This window comes from Helianthus annuus, chromosome 3 (genome assembly GCF_002127325.2).
Source record: "Helianthus annuus cultivar XRQ/B chromosome 3, HanXRQr2.0-SUNRISE, whole genome shotgun sequence".
NCBI classification, from domain to species: domain Eukaryota; kingdom Viridiplantae; phylum Streptophyta; class Magnoliopsida; order Asterales; family Asteraceae; genus Helianthus; species Helianthus annuus.
In genome coordinates this window covers 54,039,897-54,057,718 of record NC_035435.2, presented here as the reverse complement: position 1 = coordinate 54,057,718, position 17,822 = coordinate 54,039,897, and the positions used below count along the sequence as shown (strand labels likewise).

General features: G+C 40.3%; 1 protein-coding gene across 1 annotated transcript; it reads right to left on the bottom strand.

Moving 5' to 3' along the window:
• Positions 1-391: 391 nt before the first annotated feature.
• LOC110931502 (pistil-specific extensin-like protein) lies at positions 392-1,303 on the bottom strand. Its single transcript, XM_022174893.2, has one exon. It carries the CDS (start codon positions 1,301-1,303, stop codon positions 392-394), a length of 912 nt encoding a protein of 303 aa, XP_022030585.2.
• Positions 1,304-17,822: the final 16,519 nt, after the last annotated feature.

Sequence of the window (17,822 nt, the reverse complement as noted above, 5' to 3'; positions counted from 1 at the left end):
ACTTACACAAATAAAATACCCTCGCAGGGGTTGATAGAAAGATAGACCCGCGCAGGGGTCAAAATAAACATACATGCCCACGCAGGGCTCAATTATTACTAGGAAGGATTCAGTGGTCCTTCTTGCCCTTCCCCTTGATCAAGCTTGTCAATCCTTGGAAAAACGTTTGTCGCTCACTTCGTTCCCTATGAAATTCTCGCTCTACATAGTCCAACCTTTGCAGAATTTCTTCACGCTCTGGTGGAGAGAACCTTGGTGGTTGCGATTGCGTCCGTATAATAGGTCTTGCAGGTATCTGGTACCCATGAGTTGGGTACCCTACTCCCCATGGATCTCCATAGGGTCCTTGGGTGTTATAGTTAGCCGCTACCACGTACGGATCGGCTTCGGCTTAGTTGTAGTTGGTGTGCAATGGCTGCTCAAACGGGTTATACGCCGTGGAACCCGTGTATGCCGGAATCGGGTTATCAAAACCCATAGGCGGTGGTTGTGGTGCAACTGGGTGTGAAGGTCCACCCATTTGTGGATCTTCTTGATGTGGCGGGTAGTGGTTGCCACTTGATTGGTGTGGAGAATTAAAATGAAAGTCTCCTGTTCGCGTAGACATACGTGCTCCGGTTCTCCTACGTCTTGGCGGTTGCGGGGGTGCCGGTTGAACTGGTGGCGGCGGAGGTGGTGGCGTGACTGCCACAAACCTTGGATCCTCAGAGGGATCTTGTTGCTGCTGTTGCTGCTGCTGAGGCGATGAGTGGTGAGGAGGTGTATAGTACCATTCGTGCCTGGTAAACATAGCTTGAAAGCTATCTGGACCAACATAGGGTGATCCATGGAAGGAAGATCCATCAGAGATCTCTATCGGGTGGTTCGGTGTACCACTGACAGGCTCGACGGGGTCCGTATCCTCGTCCATGTCGTCCGCATGCTCTCCCGAGAAATGATCTTCCGGACCCAATGGGTTAAAACCCACTAGTTCTTGTAGGAAGTTTGCCGGGTTAAACCGGCCCCTAAAAACTGGTGTAGGGTCACCAAAAGAGTTATGCGATAGGGATCGCTGTAATGGTATGTATGAAGGTTGAGGGTTGTTGGGCTCATAATCCGGTTGTGGCCCATAAAGGTTAGGAGGTGTTGAACTGTGTGAGACCGACCGTCTAGCCGGTTCAAAGAGGTTCCTCCGGTTCTGCTGGGGATCGTCACTCTCCGTGGTAGATGGGGCTCGCGCATTCGAAGGTCCAGCTTCATTATCATTGGGGGCGGTGATTGGCCCCTTGCCTCTTCCTCTTCTCCTGAAGAATCTTGGCGGCATTTTGTTAATTCCAGTCAATATGGCATGAGATAACAAAACAGAATATAGGCAAAAATAAAGCGCAATACAATTAAAGTGGAATTTGTCCTATGTTGAATGTCTAGACTCGAAAGTTTAGAATTTGTGCAATTGTGTAACTGAGATTAAACACAAAAGGCTAGTGTTTAATTCACTCAGTGTTGGCTCTGATACCAACCTGTCACACCCCGATTTCCACGTGTCACCGGTGGGCCCGGTGGGGGAGTATCGTGACGTGGTTGGCAACATAATAGTCAAACAACACAATATTTAATATGCACAGCGGAAGCAATTTAATAGATGTAATACAACCGAATTTAATTATTGTAATATCAAGTATCACAACGTTCGATTGTTTATCCACAGACGGATCGAAATAAAATATGAGACAATAGTTCAACAGACTTCAGGCATCTTAAGCTTGCGAGACTTCTAATGATGCTAAGGAGAAATCCCAGCCAATTTCGCTTAGTACCTGCATTTAATCTTTTTGGGAAAAATACGTCAGTTTACACTGGTAAATACATTCAACTGACTCATTTTGGAAAATGATTGAAAATTGGTTTGGATGCACGTGGCATAAACATTTTATTTAACTTGGGAGAATTATTTATTATTATAATCTTGTGAACGAATTACATGTTACTTGTGCGTTCAGTAGCCCGGATCTTGTCCGGGTTATAGATTAATAGACACACCACATCATAGAGTTATACACTAACAGGTGTACGCCTACACCCCGTGCTCAGGTCGTGGCCATCTCGTAAGATGATGCCAAGGATATCCGGGACATGGTCATTAACCCCCCAAAGACTTTAAGTAATCAAGACTGTTTAAACGAGCCGATCAAATTATTCAACTACTCACTTAATTGTGGAGATTTGATGCTCGATCAAGCGGTATGCTAGATACCGTAACCCAAGCCCGTATAGGGAAAATAAGTTAAAAGTATTTACCTGAGCAATGGCAAAACCGACATTTACTGAATTAAGCCTACGACTATGAGTTATGCTCAGCCTAAAATTAATTAAAAATCTTTAAAATTCCCAAAATAATATATTACATCAGTGGGTAAAGATTTGGATGTCAAAAAGTAGGCTTAACTAGGCTATACGCTAATCACTCCATTTAATTAACATAAAGCTTTCATTTTGCGATAATGAGCATAACTCTTAATCTACAAATCAAACTGATGTCAAATTTTGCATACAAGTTTATATATTAGTAAGTGAAGTTTCTAATCTTTTACATTTCCAAATTTCACGTTTTAAAGCGGAAAGGGCATAATGGCCAACATATGAGCAATTAACGGAATCATGCATATTAATTAGATAACTAATGATCCGAGGTGTATAATCACAGAGGGTTATACTAGCAAGTAACCTGGTCCAAATAAAGCTCTAAGGCATTTCCAAAACATTCCATACGGGTCAGAACTGAAAGTCAAAGTATAAGTCAAAGTGTGTGACTTTTGGTTCCAAACTGGGTCTAAACAGGAAATTGTCGGGTTGAATATGTTTTAGACATATCCTTACACTAATTACCAAGTTATATTAATGATAAAACAGGTTATAAGTGTTCTGCATTGTTAATCATGCATAAATCGCATTTTAAACTTTCTGTTGACTTTTTAATTATACGTTTGACCCGACTTTTGACCTAGTTAGAGTGGTGATCAGGGGGAACCCTCTTAAGGGTTTATTACCCACATAAATACCAACTTATAACTACTTTTAATTCGAGATATGACTGAGCCATTGCTGACTAATCTCGAAGTCAAACCGTAATTACGACGGTTTGACTTTTAGCTAAATAACTAAGCTAAAATCAATTTAGAAAGGTTAAGACAACTTACAAGGGTCTAATTGTTGATTAGGAAGGCCTGGAGAGTGCTCTTGTGCTCCACAATTGATCAGAAGATGTTGAGGAATGGATTGATCAAAGTGTTGCACTTTGAGAGCCTTATATAGTGATCCAAGACACCACAACATGTTGATAATTAAGTCTAGGACTAACCACAACATTTCCACAGGTGTCCTACATGTTTAGGGGTTGTTTAGGGGCCAAGGGACATATGGAAAACCGGTTAAAGGTCGAAATTCGCACTCAAAACAGCCAACAGCCGGTTTCTGGTCGCTGGGCACTAGCTTACGGACCGTAAGCTCCCCCTTGCTGTCTGTAAGCCTGACATCAGGCTTGAAAAGTTTGTTGATCTTTAGTGTCTTGAAGGGGTAACTTGAGGCTTCGAATTTGGGACAAGTTTTATCAGATTGGGGCCTCTATAAAGTGCTTAATACAGTAACATACCCTACCATTTTGGTATGCTTGCTTGGATCCTTTATAAAAGTACCGAAAACTAAGGGTCACCGTAGGAATTTCTTCGTGGGAGTCCACCAATTGATACATGAATCATTCATTGCTATAATTTGCTGATTTTGAACATACACTAGATGTTTTTAATATGTTTTGAGTCCTGGGATTTATAACGAGGTCGTTCAGAGGTGCAAAAGTTAACATGACGACACTTACCCATTTTTAATAAATCCGAGTTTATAACGCTCTTCGTCTTACACGACACGTGTCGTTATTTTATTTAACACGAATTTTCGAGGTGTTACACATGTCATAGTTCAAACTTTCATCACACCTACACACATAGTTTTATTTGCATATACATCCAGCCCAATTACTATACATGTATGGCCCAATGGTTTAAACAGGTCCGTTACACGTGTTGTGCAGCCCAGTTGATATTAGGCAAAATGATATGAGTCAGCCAAGTGGGCTGGTCCCGTGCCACCCACAGCTGGTTACGGCCCAACTCATACCCTCGGCCCAAAGTAGAAAAGATTTGAAACCTTACACTGATCATGATTAACTAAACAATTTGTATGTAAACTCACAGCCCACATAACACGTATCAAGCCCACACATTACACTTGGGTCCTGCGGCCCAGTGGTTATACAAAATCTGTCCACGGTGCGGTGCAGCCCAACTGCCTCCGGCCCAGATTTATTTCCCTTATGCAATATACCCGATAGAGATGTGGCCCATAACTTAATCAGCCCAAGTTGTTAAATGTTGATGCCCGACCCATACGTTAAACCCTTAAAACCCCAGCCCAAGTTATTATACATCTACAATTTCATGCAATCCGAATCAAGTGTGGATACCCTTTGTGACAACAAAACCAAAACCTACCCTAATCCATAACATGATCATGTTCATAAACCCCATTTACCTTATTAGTTTACTATCACATTCTTCATTTATCTAACCAACTTTAATGCTTAAACACATTACTAACTCATACCATCATCAATATGTTAATCAACCAACAAATAATTATCATATTCATTAAACATTCAATACAAATTAAACATGAAGATTCACCAACAAGATCACATACACTTTCATGCGGTCAAGATCATACACAAACAAGATCATCAATATGTAAGAGATAACCTAGTTCGAAACATAACTCAGCCGATCACTTACACGTATATAGCATTCACGTACACCTTTTTTTGTAATCAAACACACATACGAACAAGATCACACAATTAAACTTAATACAAAAACAGAATTACTAACCAATAAACTTGTTCCAATGAGATGATGTTGCCTCGAATGGGGGGAGGGTAGGTACGACCTTCACGAACTAGGGGGTGTAGGGTTTGTTTATGTGTGCAAGTTACGTGAACGTATACCTACATGTATACTCTAAGGATATAAACGCACCAAGAACTTATCGGGCTTCTTTGTGGGCTTGTACTGGGCTGCGGATCACAATAGCAAATATGGATACATTTTGGGCCGATGACTTGATGTGGGCCTCAACATATGAATATTATGATGACCGGCCCTATTGTAGTGTGTGTATGTTAAACATACTCATGACATAGACGGCCCAATTACAAAGGTGGCCAATAACACACTCGAGCATAACCCGGCGCGTTTACGTTAAATAATTAATCGTAGCAAAATGTGAAAGAAGAATAACGAGGAATCAAGATTAAAAAACTAACCTTGGAAGCTCGGGTTGTCATATCATCCCCAACTTAAAAGAAATTTCGTCCCGAAATTTGACAAGTAAGCATAGAGAATGTGAAGTGATGAATCAAGATTGCTGCAGACTTTCCTCAGGTGCCACAGTTTAACCAAGCTTTCGCCCGGTCTTTAAGGGAGAAAGGGAACATACAGAGCCGAACAACATCTGGAGGCTCTGTTGATCCGGAAGGTGTCACATATTTCCAAGAATTTGGTAATATGTAAGTGGGGATCTTCATCGGACAGGCCATGGAAAGTGGCAACATTTTGGAGCATTTGGATTAAGTGTGGTCAAAGCTAAAAGTTATTAGCATCGACATTAGGAAGGTTTATAGCGGCTCCAAGATTACCGAACGTAGGCCGTAGCTAATCCATGAGAGTGCGATGATCCGCCATAGGGGGGTTTTGGGTCGAGGCTTTTTGTCGGTTTTTTGCTTGAAGTCTTTTTCTCAAAAAGCGCTCGGGTTCGTCAAGTGGTACTTTTATGTCTCTGTCGGAGGTGGAGGTCATGCACCAAACTGTATCCCCTACGAATTATACAGAATTGTGTGATTTTTTGCGAAAAAAAAACAAAAAGAACGCCTGGTCAGAAGATTAGCATGGCCCCGTGCTGATGTAGCACGACCCGTGCTGTCCAGAACAAGTTTCTGTTTTTAAGTTCCCAGATACTAGAAGTTTAACACGGCCCCGTGCTCATGTAACACGACCCCGTGTCTCTGTTCCAGTAACAAGAAAATAGCTCTTCGCAGATACTGTAGGTTTAACACGGCCCGTGTTGATCAAACACAGCCCCGTGTTATTCCTGCAGAAAGTAGAAAATTGATAGAAAAAGAAGAAAAATTAAAAAGAAAATGTTGGTGCACTTGTGTCTGTACTTTGTCTGTATTTTGTAATGTATAAAACGATGTCTTTTGTTTGTCGTGTTTACGTCTTTTGTTGTATTTGTTTTAACTGGTTGACTATATGTTTGACCAAGTCAACCATCCTCCTGGTTTGACTTGGCCAAACAGTCAACATTATGTTTGAAAGATAATATGGTTCGAAGGATGTCATCGAAGGATGTTATGTATCCTTCGATGACCTCGAAAGACATCTTTCGTTGGAAACTTATGGACCTCGAAGGATATATCATCCTTCGAGGTACATATGGATCCTTCGATATCTTTCGATGGACATTCTGGTCGATAGATGATCCTTCGACCAGAACTGCTTATCCTTCGTGCATGTAATCTGTTGTGGATATAAATATCCATGTTGGGGTTCATTTCAAGACAGACACTTAGAAAGATATTGAGAGCATTTGTGAGTGAACCCAAGGTCTTGTAAGAGAGCATTTCAGTTTGGTCAAGGTCTGTAACCGTGTCCACTGAAATACAAGAGAAAACTTTGATACTTTGCTTGTCTACTCTTTCTCTTTGTAATCTTTGCTTTCATCTAAACTACGGTTTGCACTCTAGCTTGGATTCCGCACTTGCTAGTGTGTTAAACATAACAAGGAATAGGTTTATCCTCAACCTCCGAGGGACCTACAAGTGGTATCAGAGCCGTGGCTCTTTTCCTTGTTAAAACCGGGTTTGTGCAAGACTTTGGTTTGTGTTTGGACAAAAACTTTCTTGGTTTAGCACCCGTTTTTAGTGTGTTTCTTGCATTTTTAACCATAAAAACGTGTTCTAAACTAACCGGGTGTGTTACGGGAAGGTTTGGGTAACTTAAAATCTTGTTTGGAAAGGGTTGCTATTTTTCCGGCCAAAATTCCGGCTGAATTCCGGTACTGGTTGTGGATAAGAAGCTTCCTTTTTGGGCAACTTTTTCAAAGTTGGTGAAAAGTTGGTGCAGAAACATCCCTTCTGCCGAAAGTTGGTTCACCAACCACATCAACCTGTCACCAACTTGTCAACGTTTCTGTCAGTGTGTCAGACCAGCCGAAAGATACCTTTCGAGCTCGAAAGATCATCCTTCGATCAAGGAGATTCGATAGATAACCATCCTTCGAACATCTTTCGAAGTCAGTGTGTTGTCTTTCGAGTCAAGGAATCTTTTCGAAAGATACATCCTTCGAGTTACTGTTTCCCTTCGAAAGATAAGGATCCTTCGTGTAGGAGAATCTTTCGAAGTGATTGTTCGAAACTCAACAGTGATCCTTCGAACACTGTTGATCCTTCGAACAAGTGTCATCTTTCGTGCATCTTTCGAGTCTTATCTGTTTAGACTTAACAGTTTGTGATTTTCAGGTCCTTCGATCCTAGATCCTTCGACAGTTTGTTATCCTTCAATTTTTTTAACATAGTTTGTGAAAATCAATTTTTTAAATTAATTTTCACCTAATATATTAATTATAAAATGGGAACAAACGGTCAATGGGATCCATCTGCGTGGACTACAGCAACTTTGACTCCACAGTCATCATCTACGCAATCATCAACCACGCAATCTGCGCCAGAGTTCAACAAAACTGCATGGATGCAAGCTATTGCCCCAACTCAAGCTGCAATGATAACTGCAAATCAATGGGCATTGGTCACTAATCAAAGCAGCAGCATTCAAGCAATGATGCAGAACGATAGTGAAACTGGTACAAGCACAAAACCGCCAAAACTTAATCACATCAATGATTGGGGATGGTGGAAAGAAAGGCTGAGAACTTATGTTCAGGGGCAAGGTCAAGATCTATGGATGCGTTTCTTTACTCCATTTGAAAACGAGTTGGAAGTTGCAGGATCAAATCCAGAAACTTACAGCACGATGTCTGATGATGATAAGAAGAAGTTTGAATTGGAAAAGAAAGCATTCATGATTCTCACGCAAGCTCTTCACAGAGACATATACCACCAGTTCGTTTACTGTACAACAACTAAAAGCTTGTGGGATATGCTTACATTGAGATGTGAAGGAAATGCTCAATCAAGGAAGATCAAGCAGGAGCTGCTAAAGAAAGAGTTTGAAGGTTTTACCTGCATGGAGAATGAAGGTCTAGCAGAGTTGTCTACAAGATTTCACCATCTGTTGAGTGAAATGTTTGCCTTCAGAGTCACTGCTACTCCACAAGAAATGGTGAAGAGATTTGCTGATGGCTTACCAGCAAAGTGGAGCAGTTATCTTGAGATTCTCAAGGAAAACGGTGTTCTGGATACAATTACCGTTTATGAGCTAATTCAGAAGTTGGAAAACAAAGATGTTGAAGAAAAGCTCAAGGCGAAAAGAACAATCACTCCTCAGAATCCAGAGATGTATTTTGGGATTGCAGGTGGTATTACTGGAGAAAAGCCAGCTTCTCAGCATGCTAAGCTTCAAACAGCGTTCATCTCCAACACCGGACCTTCAACAGCTAATCAGTTTGATCCTTCAGCATACACAATGATGTATTCAAGACCAGATTCTTCTTCTCAACAACAACAACAACAGACAGCTCAACAATTCACACCACCGCCTTTCTTGGATCCTAACAGAGCTCAACAGCAACAACCACAACAGCAAGGATTTTATGGAAGTTCTTCAAGCTTTCAAGCTACTTCCAATCCGAACACTGTCAGATTGGACACTTCAAACTTTTCAAAAGTCAGTGTCGAGATAGCCAAGGAGCATATGGAGATGTTGAATACCTTGGTTAGTGCTTACTGTGGGTTGGTTGCAGGTCAGATTGGAAATATCAATCTAACCAACGAAGATTACCAGCAAGTTGACAAAGAAGAGTTTGAGATGATGGATATAAAGTGGGCTCTTGCTAGTGCTATTCGTAGAGCTAAAGAGTTTATGGAGAGAACGGGGAGAACCAGCTTGGAAAGCAACAACAACACCAAGTATGGTTTTGATAAGAATGCTGTCACCTGCTTTAACTGTGGTGAAAAGGGTCATTTCAAGCGGGAATGTCAGAAGCCACCCAAGCAAGGCAATCAGAATCCTTTCAGGAATCAAAGACAGCCTCAGCAACAACAGAACAATTCTGACAGACAAATAGTTCCCGTGGGAGGAAATACATCTGGAACCACAAACTCTAATCCCCACAGAGGATTAGTTGTTCAAGCTGATGAGATTTGCAACTGGAATCTTCAGCTTGGTGAAGGAGGAAATGGTGGAACAGCATGTTATGCTAAGGTGGTTGAAAAGGTTGAAGAACCCGTGTCTGCTGGTGAATCTTCAGAAGATGAAGATAGCTCGGGTTACAGTGGAAGTATGGATGGGGAATCACTTGATGCTGGTGATTTATCAAGTGAGGCTTTAGACTTGGAGGTTGATGAGTTATTGGCTGATGCTGAAGCATTATGCAAGAGAAGATCTATTCTTTGCCAGAAAGCTGCTGGAACTTCCGAGAAGCTTTCTCAATTTTTCTCTGAAGATGGATCTTTTTCTTTTCATACAGCCTTTATGGCTCATGTTGAAGGACAAACCTCTCAGGTATGTGATTCTAAACCTGACTCTATTTCTGCTGCTGTTGAATGTGCTAAATGTCTTGAATATGCAGAAAAGGAAAGCCTTTTTGAAATCACACACAAACACAATCAAGAATTGATTGTTGATCTTTCTAAAGCAACTAAGGCTAACTTGTTTTTAACAAGAAATGAAAAAGAGTTTAAAGCAACAATTGCGTCATTAAAACATGATGTTTCTGAACTTCAAAAGGCTGTTTTGAGAAAACAACATGCTAATAATAATTTGATTGACACAATTGAAAAACAAATGGTAGAGTTAGCTACAGCTAGATGTGAATGTGAAACAATCAAGCAGAAATTGGAAAGCTATTCCAATTCCCGCTATGTTTGGATCACATTATTGATGTCCAAAGGAAAAAGGGGGATGCAAAATGTATTGGTTACAAATCATGCCCTCCCCCGATGAATCACAATTATTCCAAATTGCCTAATGACGAGGATATGCCCCGTTTTGAACCTACTGTGCCACTCGGTCTAGATGACTTTGCAGCAGGCCTCGGGTTCACAACTGGTACATCATCCTCGGGGCAATCTGAATCTGAGAATGTGAAAAATTCATCGTCTGTTAAGGAACAGAGTTCTCCGATTATTGAGGATGCTGATTCTTCGGGCGATGAATCTGAAGAAAATGAAAAACCACAGTCTAACTCGGTTACACCAGACATTCCAATTGAGAATCACATCTTGTGTGATCCACCAGTGAAACCGAGTAAGGCTGAAACATCAAAGGCAATGAAGCCCAGTGTACCTAGCAGTGAAAAGAATAACTTGTTGTATACGCTCAAGGGAGACAGCAAAATTTATTCTGACAGAGATTTTCCAATCAAAAATGTAAATCAAGATTTAATTGAGAAAATTTTTGAAGGACGAACTGATAAGTTTTTGGGAAACAAAGGTAACAAAGTGACGGTCACTCAATGTGAACCAATTCCGTGTGAGCTAATTAGAAAACAATACGGAAACCAAAAACTGCCAGTTGAGTGAAAACAACAAGTGAATTCTGGAAAGGGTAAGGGCCAGGTACAGGAAAAGAGGGCTCAAAACAAGAATACTCAAGCACCAAAAGTTCAGCAGCCTAAGACTGAACAACCAAGGGTTCAACAACCTAAAGTTGAGCAGTCTAAGGCTCCTCAACCTAAGGCTGCACAACCTAAAATTCAACAATCTAAGGTTGAGCAACCTAAGGTTCAAAGGGTGCAAAACAAAAGAGCTCCAGCTAAGAAAAGAGAACAGAAAGTGAACTTTGTTGGATCAAAGGGTACGGACAAACTTGAAACATTTCAAAATAAATCTAACATTGATTTTGTAAAACAAGTTAGAATTTTAAAACGAAATGATCAGAACAATTATACCCAACACACCAATGGATGTGACTTAGGTCCAAGCACATCTAGATCACAAAGTTCAGTGTCTGGTTCTTCGTCTGGTCATCAACACGTTTCTCCGAGGTTTGTAGAGCGGAGAATGTGTTTTGAATGTGGAACAGTTGGGCACATTGTAAGATACTGCCCATATTTGCAAAAATTGAAAGGAAAAACAAGTGCTCCCCAAGAAACCAATTACCAAAAACAACCGGTTTCCCCGAAACAAGACCCACGTGTCTTGAAAGAAAGGGAAAAGAAGGTAAAACAAAAGAACAAAAAGGTAATTGAGAAGGCCTTAAAATCAGAGGTCAAGGATGAAAAACCTGTACAAGCTAAACCTACAAGTATAAAACCAGTAAATGCAAAATCAATTAAAACAAATACTGGTACAGGACAACAAGCTTGGAAACAAAAACAGGTAATTAAGTCAGGGGGAGCACCTGAAGTCTTATTTCCTAATCATCAAGTGATTGAGATCACTTTCCTTGATGATCAAGGACGGCCCAAGTCAACAAAGGCTTGGGTCCCCCTCTCAAACTGATGTGTTAATTGCATGTGTAGGCGGCTCCAGGAGGAACTATTAATAGTCTCTGGATTGTTGATAGTGGGGCTTCCAGGCACATGACTGGCGACTATCGTCTTCTTTTTGATGTTCGAAGTATAAGAGGAGGATATGTTGCGTTTGCTGGAGACAAAGGAGGGTATATCACCGGCGAGGGAATGATCTCAAATGGAATTGTGAGCTTCGACAAAATCAATTATGTGCAACAGTTGGATCACAATCTCCTGAGTGTTTCTCAGATCTGTGACAAGAAGTTCACCGTGCATTTTGATGATGCCGGTTGTTATGTGCTGAAGCCAGGATTCAATATTCCCGCAGAATGGATTCTCTTATCAGCACCAAGAGTTAATGATTTGTATGTCCTTGATATGAGACAAGCAATAACTCAGTCAAAACAAGTTACTTGCTTTATTTCAAAAGCCACTGAAAAGGAGACGATCTCTTGGCACAGACAGATGGGTCATATTCACCTCAGAAAAATGAATCACCTTGTCAAAAACAACTTGGTGAGAGGTGTCAATGTGAAGAACTTTCAACTTCAAGATGTCTGTGTGCCGTGTCAGAAAGGGAAACAAACCAAGAAATCACATCCATTGAAGAAGGTTAACACTGTCAACATGCCACTCGAGCGTTTGCACATGGACCTTTTCGGCCCAGTCAAACACAAGAGTGTGCACGGAGAAGTCTTCTGCTTGGTAGTTACGGATGACTATTCAAGATTTTCATGGGTTGACTTCATGGTTCACAAGAGTGAGACTCCAGAAATTCTGAAGAATTTGATCACTTTGTTGGAAAATCTGTATAATCTAAAAGTGAGGCGAATTCGAAGCGACAACGGTACCGAGTTTAAAAACAGGGTTATGGATGAGTTTTGCACTGCAAAAGGAATCCTTCATGAATGCAGCTCTCGGTACACACCACAACAAAACAGAGTCGTTGAAAGAAAGAACAGAACCTTAATTGAGACTGCAAGAACCATGTTGGTTGAGTCTCAGCTTCCAGTTCGATTCTGGACTGAAGCTGTTGCCTCGGCTTGCTACACGTTAAACAGGGTTCTCACAGTGAAAAGACATGGAAAAACGTGTTTCGAACTCCTACACAAGAAGACTCCTGACTTGGAATATCTAGAACCTTTTGGTGCACCATGTACCATGATTGAGCCTGACGGGAAGTTTGGTGCCAAAGCTATCGAAGGTTACTTCCTTGGGTATGCTACTCCTAATCTGCGAGTATGGAACCTGACTACCAAAAGGATTGAAGAATGGGGTGAAGTAAGGGTTCAAAGATATTCTAATCCTCCGAAGCCTTCTGGAGATCCATGGATGTTCGATTATGATGGTCTTTTCGACTCATTTAATCTGCCAACATTTGATGATGACAATGCAATTGCTCAAATGTTGTCTGAAAGCGAGAATGCGACTGGCTCTCAGTTAGCTCGTCCAATCATTGTTGACTCACAAGCGTCTTCTTCTGTCAACAATCTCGTTTCAAATGAGGTGTTTAATGATGCTGTCGATTAGAATTTGTCATCGGAAGATGAGGAGTATGTTGATGCAAATGATGGTGAAGCACTGCGTCCAGTTCAAGGTACTTCAGAAGCAACGGATCCAGTGTCTGCGCAAATTATCCAAGAAGAAAATGCATCATCTTCTACAACTCACCAGCTTCAGAATGATATCGGGAATTTAAATATCAATAACTTGAGGTCAAATGTTGAAGTTCCTCAAGTTACTGAAACCCGAATTCATAACATTCATCCTCAGCAGAATATAATAGGTGATGTTCTCAGTGGTGTAAGGACAAGAAATCAAATCAGAAACAACGAAAATGCTGGCTTGTATGCTGAGATACGAGAATCGGGACAACAAAATGATTGGTCTTTCGCCTGCTATGTTAGCCAAGAAGAGCCTAAATCTTGGAAGGAGGCATTGAAAGATGATTCCTGGGTAGAAGCCATGCAAGAAGAACTTCAGCAGTTCGAGAAGTTGGGCGTATGGAAATTGGTTGATAGGCCCGACAACTACAAAAAGATCGGAACCCGCTGGGTGTTTAAGTGCAAAAAGGACGACCGTGGGATTGTTGTCCGAAACAAGGCAAGGTTAGTGGTACAAGGCTTCAGTCAGATCGAAGGTATTGACTACAATGAATTGTATGCACCTGTTGCTCGTCTGGAGGCTATTAGAATCTTTCTAGCCTACGCATCCTTTAAGAAATTCAAGGTGTACCAGATGGATGTTAAAAGTGCTTTTCTACACGGAGTAGTCGAAGAGGAAGTATATGTCGAGCAACCACCGGGGTTTGAAGATCCATTACATCCTGACAGGGTTTTACTGCTTAACAAGGCGTTATATGGTCTTCATCAAGCACCTCGGGCTTGGTATGAAACGTTGTCTACCTATCTGCTCAGCAATGGTTTTCGACGAGGTTTGATCGACTGTACCCTCTTCATCAAAGAAAAAGGTGAAGATCTTCTGTTGGTACAAGTGTATGTCGATGACATTATCTTTGGTTCTACCGATGATAAGTTGTGCAAAGAATTTGAGAAGGTGATGCAAGATCGATTCGAGATGAGTGCGATGGGTGAAATGACGTTCTTCTTGGGTTTACAAGTTAATCAGTCCGAATCTGGAATTTTTATTCATCAAACCAAGTACGTCGGAGACATCTTGAGCCGGTTCCAGATGTCCGATACGAAGCCAATTTCTACTCCTCTTCCGCAGAATCACGGGATTACTCCGGATGAAGAAGGGGATGCTGTGGATTCTTCACTTTATCGTGCTATGATTGGATCCTTAATGTATCTCACCGCATCAAGACCCGACATTATGTATCCAACTTGTCTTCTCGCTAGGTATCAAGCGAATCCGAAGGTCTCTCACTATGCTGCTGTCAAAAGGATCTTTCGTTATCTGAAGAGTTACCCTGACACCGGGTTATGGTACCCTAAGGATGATAACTTCGATCTCAAAGCTTTCAGTGATTCTGATTTCGGCGGCTGCAAGAAAGATGGAAAATCAACTACAGCAGGATGTCAGTTCTTAGGCAATCGCCTAGTCACTTGGCAATGCAAGAAGCAGACATGTGTGGCTACGTCTACATGTGAAGCAGAATACATTGCTGCGTCTAGTTGCTGCTCCCAGGTTCTATGGATCCAACAACATATGCGGGACTACGGTTTTGAATTCCTAACTACTCCTATTTATGTTGATAATGAGGCTGCCTTACAGATCACTAGAAATCCTGTACAGCACTCGAAAACGAAGCACATCGATATTAAATATCACTTCATACGTGATTGCTTTGAAAAGAGACTTATCGATGTGGTTCATATTCATACCGACCACCAACGTGCCGACCTTTTTACCAAAGCATTTGATAAATCAAGATTTGATTATTTACTTTTGGTAAACGGCATTAAGGTGAAGCAAGAGTAACCGACATCAGGAAATCGTTTTTGTAAATATTTTTCTAAAAACCAAAAATCCAAAAATATGTTTCATTTTCTTTATTTTTGAATTTTAGGGGGAGAAAGTTTCAAGAAAAATACAAAAACATTGAAAAACCACAAAAATACAAAAATATGTCTTTAATTTATTTACTTTCTGCATTTTAGGGGGAGAAAATTCAGAAAAACACAAAAACAATAGAAAAACAAAAATGAGTTTCTTGGTAATATAAGAGAAAGTGATATTACATCAGAGGTCGGTTGAAACATGCTTCTAGAAATCAAAAGAAAAAGAAAATGATAAGTAGCTCTACTAATGATGTACCGGTAGACTCACGATCATTTTAAAGTATGCAGGAGATATAAACATAACTGACTGAAAACTGCGTGGGAACCGTTCATTGGCATATGGTCTTGGTACCGAAATTTCGTTTGATAGATTGCCGAGGTTCTGAGATATTCGGGGTTTATGTTGTTTATCATCTGGGTATCATGGTTGTTTCTATAAAAGACAAAGTCTAAGTTCTTCCATGATATCATACATACGTGTACATATCTCATACTGCATTCGACCTCAATAAGTGATAAACAATCACATGTCCATACAAAATAAGTGATAAAATATCACATTTATCCGGGAGTCAAGTTCGTCTCTCTGCTGTACGGAAGTACTGACCTGTTCACGGACTTGCTCCTGTGCCCTCATGCATTGAAACTCAAGTTCCTCATCAATAAGTGATTCTATCACATAGGGCTTGTTTTCAAATTCAAATAAGTGACTTTGTCACATTGTAAATATATACGTTAAAAACGGATGATAAATGGTATACTCCCCAGTAAGATGAACTCTCGTGCATACCTTGATACGGGAATGTGTCGTGAGTGGATGAACACCGGTTGGTAAGTATAAATCATACCTTAAACGTATCTCATTGTATTATGATTACACTTGATTGTTGAGTTTAAGTGGATAACAATATCGGTAATTGTGGTAGAATACTTATCAACTTCTGTAAAAGAATTTTAAAAGGAAATGTGTTTTGACAAAAGACCGCAAGCTGATATGATTCTCTTCGCCAGAAACTCGCAAAAATATTGTTGTGTTTGTACATATTTACTTACTGCTTTATTTACTGCTTTATTTTTTAAACAGTTTTTGTCATTTGGTGCATATCAGCACGACATTAGCGGTGATGTCGTTTGATAACATTCAAAGGATATTAAAATTGTTGCCTTTTATTTTATCAAACCACAAAATCCAAAAAGATTTTTCATTTAATATTATTTTTGATTAACTGATGTTGGTACTCGATCCGATACCTGACAAGCCGAGATACTTCATAAAACTAACCTTTGCAGAACTTCATAACGGACAACTTTTCAAAATGGTCATTTCTGAAAAACCTCCAAAATTTGAAGGGTTTAAATTGAAATTCCCAAAAATCCAAAGTGTTGGTGGGAAATCTGATCCTTCGAGGAAGCAATGGCCCTCGAAAGATCATATGGTCAAGAAAGTCAATGAAAGTCAACTGTCTCAGTCGAAAGATGCTTTGGTCAACGAAGGATTTGACAAATTGATCTTTCGAGTTGACTAGATCTTTTGAAAGATGGATTAGATCGAAAGATATCTTTCGAAGGATTCCAAAATATCTGGTATCCTTCGATCCAGATCTTTCAAATATCTGGATCCTTCGAGCCAAATAGGAATCCTTCGAGATCAAGATCATCCTTCGAGACAACTGTTCATCTTTCGAATGATCTTGAGTCCTTCGAGGCGGTTGGACTTTCGAGGTCAGGATATATAATGGGTTTCTTCTTCATTTGCACACAACAGTTTCATCAACATCTCTCAAAACCCTCTCATCTTCTCGAACCTCTGCCAAATTTTTCTAACACTTGTTAACATCAGGATTCTTATCCGATACTTGGTAGGATAATCATGCTTGTCAAAACAAACATTAACACAAACAGAACACTATAAAATCTTCAATCGATCATGGTTTTTGTTTATACATTCAGTTTGTGAAATCATGTATAAAATGAGCTTTTATATGCAAATGTATTGTAAATGATTAGTTTTTAGGTTTGTTGATCATTGTTTGTTCAAATGAAACATGAAAAGATTTGAATCTTGTTGTCTAAGTGTTGGGTTGGGTAAAACAGGGGATTGATTAGGGCTTATGGTGAAAAGCTAATGCATATGTGTGTTCATGTCCGGTTTGGGTCTAAATATTGATGATTTGTAAATGGCAATAGTTTAAATGATGTTGATGTGTTCTTTTTGGTATAAAACACAACTAAAACCATTTGAAAATGTCACCGGAAAAACACCTAAAATCTCACCGGAAAACTCACCGTTGAACAGTTGCCGGAGCGAAGGATGATGATGACTCATCACCTCGATAGATGTGCTGAACAACATCCTTCGAGGTGAGTCTCGAAAGATGTTAGATTTCACAAAGGATCATCCTTTGATTTGATCAAACCTTCGAAGGATCAAGACATCTTTCACACATCTTGATTCTTCGAAAGATGATCTTTCGATATGGTTGTTATCCTTCGAGGAAAGTGACATCCTTCAAACCATCTGTCATCCTTCGAACCAGATTGCCATCTTTCGTACTTTGATTAAATCCTTCGATGGATATATGG

What these genes read in the sequence shown, in the direction of transcription:
- LOC110931502 (XM_022174893.2), bottom strand. Translation starts at nt 1,303, where the DNA reads ATGCCGCCAAGATTCTTCAGGAGAAGAGGAAGAGGCAAGGGGCCAATC.